The following is a 12,715-nucleotide window of genomic DNA, read 5'->3' on the forward strand; positions in this document are numbered from 1 at the left end:
ATTACCTTACTGGATGTTTTAGAAGATATAATTTATCCTATTATTTCTATTTCAAGCACTGGAACCAAATTAATTACTTCTATACTTCTCTCAGATACCAAGGATTAAAGAGCATAAGCAATAAACTATCAATTCGCAAGAAATAATCAAGAGAAGAACAGCTAGATGCCACAAAACTACATAGCACGTTTCTAGCTCTGTATTATATACACTATTTATTCCTGCAGAACCCAATAAAACTTCTCAACGAGTTCAGCGAGTTGACCAGCCCAGCATAGTCAGAAGCACAAGCAAAGACAAAAAAGTCGGGTCGAATAATGGCAAATTTCGTGGCTCTCCCAAGACGCTTGACAAAGACTGAGCTGTCGTATCCATTCGCCAGACGTCCATTAGCGGCAGGGACTTGTGAAGGTGAACAGACCGTGAGATGACCAAACTCTCCATTTATGTCTGAAAGTGTCTTTTGACCTAGTGATGAGTCTCCCGACTGTGCATCGTAAATAACGACGGCATCGTTTGAGATGACGGATGAAAGTCCGGCTTCTTGGACTGCGGCCCTTGCTTCGGCGTATAGACTAAGTTGATTGGCTCGTTCCCCGTCACTAACAACCGCCAGAGTGAAGATCGTATTGTCCTTTCGTAAAAGTTCATCCGATAAGAATGATCCTACTTGGCCCTTTGATCTCATGTGTATCTGAGGCAGACGGGAACCACCTGTTCGTCCCCTGACAAAGAACCCATTTTCAACATCCGAAAAGCCCTTCTTCTCTTTATAAGACATATAGTCCACATACCGAAAAAGAGGCGTGCCATGCAGAGACATCAAAAGCCGGAAACAGAAACGTAACCATAAAGATGGCTCATTGTTGCAGATGCGGCCGTTGATCATGGAGAATCGCGCTGCGTCGTTGATGCTCTGACGTCGCTCGGCTTCCCAGCACTTGAGCAGTTTGTCGTGGTTTTCGGGCTTGGAGTCTGGATGGAGCATCAGAGCTAACCTCCATGCGAGTTGGTGAGCGTCTCTGACGCCACTGCCAATACCTTGACCGGCGAAAGGTGGAAAGACGTGCGCTGCGTCGCCGATGAGGATAGTTCGTCCACTGAACCAGCGGTCAACAACCTTGTGGACAAAGTGAAATGGTCGACAGCGCAGAATCTCGATGCAATCTTGTGGATACTTCACAGGGCCATCGAACTCATGCTTGCGGCTTCTGTCTTCCTCAAGAGTAATCATCGGGGTAATATGCTCCCAGAACAGCTCTTCCGAATTATCCTTGATAAGCGCTTCATCCTGAGCAAACTCATGGCGCCAAAGTCTTTCCTCATAAGGACCAAATCTTCCGGAAGCCGTAGCCTTTCCTGGCGGAGTGCAAAAGTGCCATCCGATAGGCCAGAAAAGATCATAAACCTCTTGTGGCGAGTACCCAAACTTCCAAAGTGGGAAGTCAGGATGAGTCTCGGGAGTCGGGAGCTTCATCTTCAGATTGGCGGCTATCCAAGTACCGCTGTAAGGATAGAGTCCAGCTTCTTGCTTGATGCCCACTGTTGGTTCGAGAAAGCGCTTTCGGACAATACCTAGTTTTCCGTCGGCGCCGATGAGCCATTCTCCTTTGATCTGCTGTCGTGTGCCTTGGCTGTCGCTGAAGTTGATCACTGGTGGATCTTGTTCAGACCGCGAGACCACTTCGCAGGCTGTACGTAGTGAACAGAACTTTGACTCCTCAATAGCCTTCCTCAAAGCCCCCTCTGTATCTGCTGTTAGCATAGAAGACACGCATCCGTGGGACTTAAGAGAAACCATACCTAGACGGGGCTGCATTTGCAGAATGCCTTCAGGTAAGGCTTGTTCAAGACTGTTGATGTCCCCAATGCGAATTGAGAAGAATGAGGGAGCATTGAATGCACCACGATGAACATTAATATGTGGCATTTCTGTGTCACTAGAGATTAGTACATGATGCGACTCAGTATGCAGGTGAATTTGCTTTCGAAACGTGTGGACTTACCATGACCTATGCCCGCTAGATCGTTGATCCCGAGGCTATGTAGTATTCTGACGGCATCTCCGGTGAGGAATACGCCTCTGGGGTCTGTGGTTATCTCTGCTTCTTTTTCAAGAATGACGGACTGGCAAGAGTGAATTGTCAGTACTGAACATCAGGGTGCTGTAATGGTCGAAATGGTGGCTACTAACATGGATCTTCAGTCGGGCTAGTGATAGTCCCAGGGCGAGACCTGCTGGACCGCCTCCAACAATGATCACTTGAGTTTCTTCCATTGTATGCGATAGCGACAAGAGAAGTAATCGGGAAATTCAAGTTGCTAGGCTGTGTCTATACCAGACATTGCATCTCATTCTGAGGACTTATATGGAAGGTAGCCGGGTCCATTGTAGAATGCGAGTGCCGCTATCCTCGGTATCCCCAGACGCCACTGAATTGTCCCCTGTAGCAGACAGTCACAAAACACTGAATGCGGGGTCTATGCGGCGAAAGTGAGTTGGATTTATGGGTCTATCTGAGTTCCTCCGTCGCTAGCTTGCAGATCCTCCGAGGTTTTTGAGGCGCAACGCACCCCGCCATAACACGGAGGAACAACTAGCATGATGCAGAGCTGTTTATTCACGTGTTATTTGTTTCCCAAAATTATCGCCTTGGAGCACAGATCCTGCAGTTAACTTTCTTAGGCCCGGATTGTTTGCACTGCTGGTTAGACACGTTGACGAAACATGTTAGCTGAAGATCATAGACTACTTGTCAGTGACACTGACCATCGATGGGTTCCGACTGGTCCTGTGCAGTCATTACAACAGTGAGTGATCACCCGACTTCCACGAACTGTGGCCTAGACAACGTCTAAGATGAGACATTGAAGTGCGGGAACATTCCGGAGAAATCTGGTCAAAGGATAAAGAAATCATTATTATACCTCGTCCCCTAGATCCGAAAGTCAATTCACTAAGCGTCAAAATCACCAACAAAGACGGAGGAAGAAGGGTTCATCAGCAAAATCTTATTATACTATCGCCCTTCCAAATATACTATGTAGATATCCTGCTTCCATCCCCCCTCCTGTCCAGTCCCATGTGTCGGTGATCCAGTCTTCCGTTTCCAAGTTTGCGTTACCAATCATTATCGGCTTATCATTTATGCAGAGAAGCGAGTGGCACGGCGGTTGTTGCGAGTGCCAGCGTCGTTCTCATCCTCCTCCTCCTCATCGTCATTACCACTGCCATTGGCGTTACCATTGTTGTTACCGTTGGCATTACCGTTGGCACCACCGGTGGTACCGTCGTTGTTGGTATCATTGGTGGTATCGTTGGTGGTATCGTTGGTGGTATCGTTGGTGGTATCGTTGGTGTTGTCATTCGCGTTGCCGTTACCAGCATTGCCATTGTTTCCCGTGTTTCCGGCGTTACCAGCATTACCAGCAGTGTCGCCATTGGCCTGAGCCATCTGGACTGGAATCACACCACCAAATGGGCCAGCGCGAGCCGGGTTCTGACAGCGGACAAGACAGACGTTGTCCTCGCCCGCGACTGTTCCGGTACAGTTCTGCCCAGCAGGAATAGAGGCAACAAGAGGAAAGTCTCCCATCTCGCCGTCCCGGTTGCGTCCCCGCTCATTACCCTCGACATTAGTCGTCACGGGGATGTTATCCCATGACGTACCGGTGCCGTCGGCGTTGATCATGCAGGTGTATGGGCCAGCACCGTCTGAGTTGACCTGATGAACCGTCATCTCGAGGCTACCACCGGGGTTAACCTGAGGGAGCTGGCTTCCTGGTTTGAGTGTAAGTCCGTGTAACCATTACTAAGATCGAGTATCTTAGCTTACCTGTCTCTTCCATGATATCCAATGTTCCCTGCTCGATGTCGTTATCACCGTTAGACAAGGTTTCGCCGACGGTATCAGCGGCGTTGCCTCGGAAGCGAGTTGCGTCTTGCTGGAAAGGGCGTCTTCGAGTTCCGTCTCGAGGAGTTGAAGTATCAACACCAAGGGCCATGCCAGAGCCACCGGCATCACCAACTGCATTGGTGATGACGCTGTGGGCTGAGACTGCTGCGAGATCGGCAGCGACGAAAAGGGCCAGGATGATGTTCTTGATGGGAGCCATTTTGAGACTATGATATTATCGTGATGTAGGTTTGAGAAGAAAGGTGGGCAGAGAGATGAGGAGTGAAATAGTCAGAGGGACTGGAACAAGAGACCTGACCGGCAGGAGAGAAGTGATGAAAAGGGAAGAAGATGGTACTGATGCTGATTGTTGATGCTGATGATTAAAACAATGAAAGGAAGATGATCAGACTTATATACAAATGTCAACGAGCCAGTTTCCTGTTACGGCCTTCTTAAAATGCACATATATCACCACCAAAGAAGCAGCCAAGTAAAACACAAGACACTCTCGAGACATTCAACAGCTTCACGATGGTAGCCTCAAAATCTGCCAAACATCACCAGACAAACATATCACGCACCGCACAGCTTCACTCACGCTTTGACCCTTCCCGCCCAGCCAAGACCCGGAATCCTCGTCTCCCGAAGAACACAGCCACTCTGTCAAACAAAACGTCAAACAGCCATTTCTAAACAGCGATTTGCTAATTAACCATAAAACACTTGCACTTAAAACAGAGTGATAGTTTCTGAGCTCCGCCCACGGACCATGATCGGCAAACAGGTCATGGCGAACGGCGAAAGCGGCACATGTGTAACTGATACCAAGACCTCGTCTATCTTCTGAGGAGCCAATCGTATCTCTGCGTCGTCAAGTTCCGAGATCTGTGGAGGTGCTTTTGTCAAAGAGCCAATTGTCTGTCGGGGAATGTGTTTTGGGGGAGAGACGTCGCAGGTGGCGTTTCAGGGGAGAGGGCTGAGCACAGGGCCAAGAACAGGACAAAACGTATGTGGTGAAGATTCAAAACTGTTTGGCTATATCTAAGCTAAATATTATGTCTATTTTGTAAAAGGTTGGCACGTGAAGGCGGCCGAAGGGTTGTTGATTGGGAATGACCCTGGCTGGATTTGTTCCCGGCCAAAACCCCGGACGGCACTAACACGAGGAAGCGAATGTGGGGACTAACTGACTCGAGTGAATTTAGCTTCGGAGGATTCGGGGCCTGATTCACCCTAGAGTTCCTCCGCAGCCAGTTTTAACATCTCGTGATGTTTAGTTATAGCAACAAAAGATAACTAGACAGTAAATAGATAAGTGCTACTGATGAGAAATAATTAAAAAATTTTCCTTGAGCCCAAGTCTGACCAAGATTTCACGAGAAACCTTACTATCACGAACAATGTCAACAATGAACTCCGCAGCGAACTCTCAGCTTCGACTCCGATGCGGACTCGTCCTCAAGAATAGGCTTGTCAAGACTGGAATGTCTGAGAAGATGGCCCAGAACTTACTACCATCTGCCAATCATAGAGCATTGTATAAACGCTGGGCGCAAGGTGGATGGGCAGCTCTAATTACAGGTAAATCACAGCAAAGAGCTTACCTATGTGTGAGTAACTTTGCTCTGACAATGAATAGGTAACATCATGGTTTCAGACCAATATCTTGGCAGCAATGAAGACGTCGCAGTCACTGGGACCACATCGAACTTGCTTAATAGCTGGTCACAATGGACGGCCGTTACCAAAAACCAGAACTGTCATATGATTGCTCAATTGTAAGCCCAGCATCTGAAACATGGAGTGAAGGCTAAAAGACGTCGCGACTAATTGGAGTGATGTGTTAGGAACCATCCAGGGCGACAATCTTCAACCGGAGCGGGAAAGAGAAGCATATTCGCAAAGACGATCGCGCCGAGTGCCATTCCCATTAATCTCGGCGACAACACCGTCGCAAAATTGATCCGTATGTTGGTCTTTGGAACTCCGAGGGCCATGACACGGCATGACATCGATCTTGTCATCGCACAATTCACTGAAGCTGCGCGACTAGCTTACCAAGCTGGCTTTCAAGGCGTTGAAATTCACGCAGCACGTAAGTCACCAGTGGTACGAGAAAACAAACTGGTATACTTGCTAATCTAGATCACAGATGGGTTCTTACTATCTCAGTTCATGTCATCAAACAGCAACCAGCGCGATGATGAGTTTGGAGGTTCAACAGACAAGCGCGTCCAACTAGTTCTTCGCATTATCCGATCCATCCGCAAAGAAGTCCCCAAGTCATTCTGCGTTGGTGTAAAGATCAACTCGGCAGACTTCAAAGACGAAGAGGGCATGTCCGAGATGCTACGACAGATAGAGTTGATTCAGCAGGAGGAAATTGACTACATCAATCTCAGCGGTGGATCTTTCGAAGACCCTCAGATGATGAGCACCAATTCGTCCCTGCAACCGAACTCTGCCGAATCTCGGTCGAGTATTCGCGAAGGTTCCTTCCTACGCACGAGTGAAGAGATTCGCCGCAGGTTTCCTGATCTTACACTGCTTGTGACAGGCGGATTCAGAAGTCGGAATCGCATTGCTGGAGCTCTTGATAAGAACGCATGCGATCTGATCGGACTCGGTAGACCAGCTGTGAAATATCCAGAGTTGCCGAGCCAGATCATGTTCAACAAGGATGTTAGAGACGATGAAGCTAGATTCGATGTCGAGTCTGCCCCAGGTGGCGGATGGCTGGCTTCAAAGGTCCGCTCTGTTGGAGCGGGCGCAGAGACGGTAAGTTAATGCACTTTCATTGACGCACATCTCTTGAGAAATGGGATGTTCTTACTAATATCATCTAGAAACACTGGGTGGCCGCTATGAGTAAGCTCTGATGGACATTTTCTTCCATTAAGAAAGGGACTTTATGGGTTTAGGTAGTGATATGCCCGCCGTAGTCGACTTACGTCAGCTATAGCAGCTGTAGAGGGAATATGAACTATGGAGCATGAGTCAATAAGTAAACAGACCCTTATATAATCTCTTTCTTCTGCAGAGGTTTTCAGGTCTCAGCTAGCAGACAGGAGAAATTAAGTCATCACGTGATTACCTTCCAAAAGCTGAAGTTAATTGAGATTTTTCATTGTGTTGGCTTGATATGTCTCGTTGAGATGTCATAAGCTTTAACCATCAATCAATCAATCAATGGGTTTGGGTAGATATGAACAACTTGCCCTTGTAGGGATCACATATACAGCATCTCAGACTCTGTATAATGTATTACAAAATATAAGAGACTACATAGTATTTAAACCTCCAAATCACCATCTTTTTATCTCACTCATTGTAAAGTATGGTGTAGGTATCTGGTTTTCCTGTGGAAAGATAATCATGTAGATATCATTCCATATCTGTTTTTGAACCGTTTGAGGATCAGCTTTTGGGTTGGAGTTTTTAGTTCGCTTTCGTAATGCCTTTGCTTGCCTTTCATCAATGCCCTCGTTTTCTTCAGGCCTATGAGTCGAAACCTCACAAACAGGGATTTTTTCCGAATGGCGGCCTAGACCCTCCGCAGTCTCAAAAAACTGGAAGCAGCGCCGACATTCATACTTCGGGAGCATATGGGATCGGAAAATATGCTCTCTAAATAGGCGTTAGTTTCTCGTAAGTATCTCAGATAAGATATACTAACTTAAGTCGATGGACTGTTTCCCATCCTGGGTAACGGCAGGCTATCTTATTTTCATATCGTTTTGGGTTATGCTTGAAGAATGGGCATGCAAACCGAGGCATTGTTAGTGGTACCCCCTCATCCACTTCCACGGATTCCATTCCTATATCTTTAAATACGGGAATGTTTATATGGGGCTGGCCTGGGCCACTAGTATCAGAGAATTCAAGGTCGACCTTCGAAGCGTTCTTGATGGTACTTCTGCTATGGGGTAGAGACGAACCCCAGCTGTCCTGTTCTACGCCAATCTCACCCAACTCATTGGTATCTTGGTGATGAGATGGCAATGATTTGAGAGCCAAGGAGCGCATGTGGCCAACCAGGTGATCAATCAGCGAAGATTTCCCCTTTTCTTCGCCGCAAAGTGGACAAGCTTTGAATAGTGGACCGATTGTGCGACCATTCTGATCAGCCAAAACCCCGAGTTGAGCATCAGTAAATACACCTGAATGACTGTTCTTCATATGATCAAGATAGTGCTCTCTAGAGTCAGTCAAGAATTCGCCATGCCGCCTCGACGCGCAGCGCCATCGTAAAGCGTGTTCTGACATGTGCCTGATCCATGTATTGCTGTGAGTGTACAGATGCCCAGATGTGTGACAAGCCTCAAACAAACAGACGTAAGGCTCAAGGTCGTTCTTGACATGATATCTATGAATGATTAGCATGATTATGTCACGATGCGTGAGCCCAGCATACGTACTTCCATTTTAGATCATCAATGACCTCACGAATTGGTAGCACATGAAAACAGTAAGGGCAGGTGACTTCGCCCACCGCCTCGATGCAATCATCCCAGGCCTTGGCTAATGCGCTGTCCCGTACAAGTTCAGCATCAAGGATTTCTCGAGCATCTCCAGAAACCAGGTCAGTCAGCTCAACACCTTCATGGTATCCGTGTATTGTCGATAGTCTCTGCTTGTACCTATCCTCAATATCGCGCTTCGTGTTATTGTATCTTTGCATCAAAGCGCGAGTAGGAGCAGGAGGAAACACAGCATCATCATTATCACTCAGCTTGACTGTTTTAGAAACTGAAACCACAGATGGGGCAGCAGCCTTCCTGAATCTCTCGGGTGACAAAGTCGTCGCGGTTGCAGTCGAATGAACAACGCTCTGGGCTGGTGCTGCCACGATTCTTCTCTTAGCAGGTCTTTCGGCGTCATCCAGCGGTGTGATGATATCTGGCTCCGGGTGTGAGATACGCGGAGCAGACGTTATCTGTGGTAGTTGTATTGGTTTCTTTCCATAGCGCTCTCGACGATATAGCAACCGTTTGCGACGAATGACCATAGAGCTCGCAAGGCGTTTACGAATATCTTCACTGGCACCAGGAAACCTATCATGGATATAATTCGCGAAGATCTCTTGGAGGAATGGTCCTGCGTCATTGCCTTCATCATCTCTGATCTTGAACCCTTCAGCAGCTCTACTGTTCTGTGTGTCCTTACTAGCACGACGTATCGTGTTTGTGATCTTGTGAAGTAAGGTGATCTCGCTCGACACTCCATCTAGAGAATCGACGAATTTCTCAAGACCCTCTTCGATTTTTGTTCTCTCTGGAGTTAGAAGTATTGAGTCGAGGATACGTGAACCTATTTGCCTCGGTTGTTAGGACAACGCATTCTCACATTAGATTCGATCTTGGAATCAGCGTTACTACCTACAGGTCTTGATTTGGAAGTCGAGGGCCTGCAACAGGCCGATAACAGGTGTTTGAACATCTGGGACATCTCTCAGTCGATAATCTAGGGAATCGCGTCCAGTGCTGAAGACGCGGATATTGGTTGTCCAAAGTTGAAATCTGGCGAGTTGATCCTCGACCCGGACTAGTGACAATTGTGACCGAGGAGTACGGAGTTTGTCCGACCTGCTAGCACTATTGAGGCAATGCTGGAAAGACTCAAAACACCTTTGAGCACATTCCGACACTGTAGCATTTGGAGAATGGTCTCCTGCCTCACCCGTGAGTGATAGCGACATCGTATTTGCTTATGTTTGTCACCATGATTTTAATGTGAGGAGAAGATGTCTCCGGGATAAGCACACGCTTTCGAAGCCTGAGAGTGAGGCAGCTTTGCAGGAATGTGCGGGGAATCTCTTCAGCCGCAGCCTCACTATATCATAGCCAGCTCAAGTCATCCTAGACCACCAGCTCTTAATATAAGTCTTATTATCGCGACCTCAAAATTCATTGCCACAATGGCCGCGGTAAATTCTGATCTTCCATGGGTCAGTGGCAGTGAAACGATCAACTCTTTGCATCTGACCTACAAGGCGGCCCAGCAAATCACCGAGACTCTCTGGGTCAGTGAGCGGGATGAAGAACTCAAATCTTTCTGTGCCAGTCTCATGGCGTATTTCAACATGATAAAGAGAAGCCTGAGTATTCTGGACGATACAAGTGTGTCTGGTGTGGATAGCAGCCTCATCACCCTGTTGCTGGCACCAATCAAGCTCATGTTTCCTGCTACTTGCTTCAGAGGCCCTGCCAAAGACAGGTTGCGAGAACTGGTGCGACTGGGCGAGAACATCGGACGCACCCAAAGTGGTTTCACGAACTTAACCAATATCGCATTAGTGGACTTGACGAAAACATACGAGTCACGGGAGGAATTACTGAAGTCACTGGCTATGTGCGAGGAAACTCTACGTGATAGCTACCTCGAAGACCTATCCCGATGGGCTACAGAGGACTTTGCTCCTCAGCTTGTCATCGCAGAGCTTCCTTACGGTATTTCGAATGCCGCTCAATCTATGTTCGAAGCTATGGTGGCATGTACCGATTGCCCATGCAAAACAGAACATGACTTCGGAGCCCGCCTCTATTTGGGTACCCATCGAAAGCCGGAAGCTACCCTTAGGGCTGAAGATGAGGAGATTATCGACTTCGATATGTTTCTCTCTACGCAATACGACTGGCAAGAAGTCCGGGTTCATGCATCAAGGAACAAGGTTGTTCAGATAGTGACTGGTCCAGCAAGCAATTCGCAGTCTAAGCGAAAACACACGGGAGCCAAAGCGCTGAAGATCAAAAGACTATGCGAGACAATAGCAAAGATCAAGTCGATGACTGCATACCGCCTCGAGCTCAAGGTGTTACGGAATGAACTATTTCAGCTACAGCCAGAAATCTGTAATTCTACTATCGACACGTCGCAGAACGCAGTTTCGCTCGAGTACATCTTGAGGCATAGGAAGGGCTCTTTTACTGAGAGAACGAAACGAATATTGGCTGTTATCTTAGCCTCAACAGTGTTTCACCTCTACGACACCCCATGGTTACAGTCAACGTGGGGCTCACCTGATATTTTATTCTTTCGCACATCATCGTCTGCCATACTTTTCAGGCCATTTATCAACACTCCTCTTTCGAGTCTCCATCCTCCGGTGGCTGAAGCTCCTACCAACCCCCCCAGCTCCGACGATATTCCAAAGGACACTGACTCGGACGATCCTGACCTGGAAGATTTCTTCACTCATCCATGCCCAAATGTCATCACATTGGCGTTGGTACTACTAGAAGTATACTTCGAAACCCCTCTTGATATTCTCGCCCAGAAATTCAACGTCAAGCTAGGAACAAATACACAACCCTCGGCTTTCACTAGATACATGGACGCGAATCTTGTATTTCAGGCTTGCAAGGCAGAAATTCCCCAGAACTCGCAATTTTATTTGGCTTTGACAAATTGCTTGGACCAAAAAGTCTGGCAAAGCGAAGGAGATATGCTGGATACCTTAACACTAAGAACGACGATTTATCAGAAAGTCATACTACCGCTAGAGACGGAACTAAGCCAAGCCTATAGTTCTATACCCATTGAGGAACTTGACAAATTTGCACAAGACCTAGACTTTGGGAGGTGGGGACAGTTCAATAACAACCATACACCGCATAGGGGCTCTCATAGTTCGGTGATGAACGCACAGGGCTCTACTTCCTTGGACCATCCACACTCTTCACCCGTCCCGGATTATCCTGCCGATGGTCCCAGTAATCGAAGCAACTTGAGTGATCCCAGGCTGGACATGCAGGATTACCCACATTCTGCGTACACTGTGGGCATTATCTGTGCTCTTCCTCTGGAGCTTCGGGCAGTACGAGCGCTTTTTGATACAGAACATAACGGGCACACCAAAATGAAAGGGGATAGCAACACTTATGCACTTGGTACAATGGGCCAACATATGATAGTTGCTGCTTGTCTTCCCTCTGGAGAGTATGGAACAAATGCAGCTGCTGACGCTGCCTCCAACATGAGAAGAACTTATCACGAGCTTGAATTCTGTCTTTTGGTCGGCATTGGTGGTGGAGCTCCCTCCCCAGAGATAGATATTCGCCTCGGAGACGTTGTGGTTAGTCTTCCAACATCAAGGTCTTCCGGAGTAATTCAATACGATAGAGGCAAGGAGTGTGAAGGTAATACCTTTCAACTCACCGGGAGCCTCCAGGGACCACCAAAATGCTTGAGGACTGCCATAAGCGCACTTTGTTCAAAGCCTGATCATTGTTCAAACTCGCTTCGGCCATATCTGGAAGATATTGTCCGTTCTATACCATGTTCCCCCACGTCAGACTACAGCCACCCCGGACAAGAGAATGATCATCTCTTTAAGGCAGCATGCTCTAACTGCTTTGCCCTTAGAGACTGTATTGACGCAGAGAGCCATGTGCAGCGCAGGGCACGTCGACCAACAGATCAACCAGAAGTTCACTATGGCCTTATTGCATCCGGAAACAGGGTTCTTAAGGACGCTGTTGCACGTGACCGCTGGGCAAAAGAACATGGCATATTATGTTTTGAGATGGAGGCGGCAGGAGTCATGAATACCCTTCCATGCCTTGTTATCCGTGGCATCTGCGATTATGCAGATTCTTACAAAAACAAAAGGTGGCAGAATTACGCAGCAGCAACTGCAGCGTCTTATGCTAAGCTGCTACTCCGCCATACTGCCTCTAGTAGCATAGAATGGAACACTGCAAGAATAGGTTATAAGAATTCCTTGTGTATATATACTAATGGAGAGGAACCAAAGGCAAAGCGTCAGAGAGCTTAGATGTATTGAATAAAGCAAAAGAGCAGGACTTGGCACTATT

General features: G+C 47.6%; 5 protein-coding genes across 5 annotated transcripts; 2 read left to right on the forward strand and 3 right to left on the reverse strand.

The window, feature by feature from the left end:
• Positions 1 to 211: 211 nt before the first annotated feature.
• Positions 212 to 2,278, reverse strand: FOXG_10172 (uncharacterized protein; the record flags this gene model as incomplete). Its single annotated transcript, XM_018389413.1, has 4 exons — positions 212 to 1,746; positions 1,804 to 1,932; positions 2,007 to 2,127; positions 2,195 to 2,278. The coding sequence occupies 4 exons, from the start codon at positions 2,276 to 2,278 to the stop codon at positions 212 to 214; spliced, it is 1,869 nt and encodes a 622-aa protein (XP_018247678.1).
• A 719-nt stretch (positions 2,279 to 2,997) lies between these two features.
• FOXG_10173 (uncharacterized protein) lies at positions 2,998 to 4,414 on the reverse strand. Its single transcript, XM_018389414.1, has 2 exons — positions 3,837 to 4,414; positions 2,998 to 3,781 (listed from the first exon to the last, which is right to left on the reverse strand). The coding sequence occupies exons 1-2, from the start codon at positions 4,114 to 4,116 to the stop codon at positions 3,147 to 3,149; spliced, it is 915 nt and encodes a 304-aa protein (XP_018247679.1). The 5' UTR covers positions 4,117 to 4,414; the 3' UTR covers positions 2,998 to 3,146.
• An 894-nt stretch (positions 4,415 to 5,308) lies between these two features.
• FOXG_10174 (uncharacterized protein) lies at positions 5,309 to 6,778 on the forward strand (the record flags this gene model as incomplete). The annotated part of the gene is made up of 5 exons (XM_018389415.1): positions 5,309 to 5,480; positions 5,539 to 5,677; positions 5,747 to 5,994; positions 6,052 to 6,677; positions 6,746 to 6,778. The coding sequence occupies 5 exons, from the start codon at positions 5,309 to 5,311 to the stop codon at positions 6,776 to 6,778; spliced, it is 1,218 nt and encodes a 405-aa protein (XP_018247680.1).
• Positions 6,779 to 7,197: 419 nt separating this feature from the next.
• FOXG_10175 (uncharacterized protein) lies at positions 7,198 to 9,597 on the reverse strand (the record flags this gene model as incomplete). The annotated part of the gene is made up of 4 exons (XM_018389416.1): positions 7,198 to 7,526; positions 7,576 to 8,265; positions 8,318 to 9,209; positions 9,282 to 9,597. 4 exons carry the CDS (start codon positions 9,595 to 9,597, stop codon positions 7,205 to 7,207), a joined length of 2,220 nt encoding a protein of 739 aa, XP_018247681.1. The 3' UTR covers positions 7,198 to 7,204.
• Positions 9,598 to 9,816: 219 nt separating this feature from the next.
• On the forward strand, positions 9,817 to 12,675 carry FOXG_10176 (uncharacterized protein; the record flags this gene model as incomplete). The annotated part of the gene is made up of 1 exon (XM_018389417.1): positions 9,817 to 12,675. One exon carries the CDS (start codon positions 9,817 to 9,819, stop codon positions 12,673 to 12,675), a length of 2,859 nt encoding a protein of 952 aa, XP_018247682.1.
• Positions 12,676 to 12,715: the final 40 nt, after the last annotated feature.

Source organism: Fusarium oxysporum, chromosome 11, assembly GCF_000149955.1.
Source record: "Fusarium oxysporum f. sp. lycopersici 4287 chromosome 11, whole genome shotgun sequence".
Taxonomy (NCBI): Eukaryota; Fungi; Ascomycota; class Sordariomycetes; order Hypocreales; family Nectriaceae; genus Fusarium; species Fusarium oxysporum.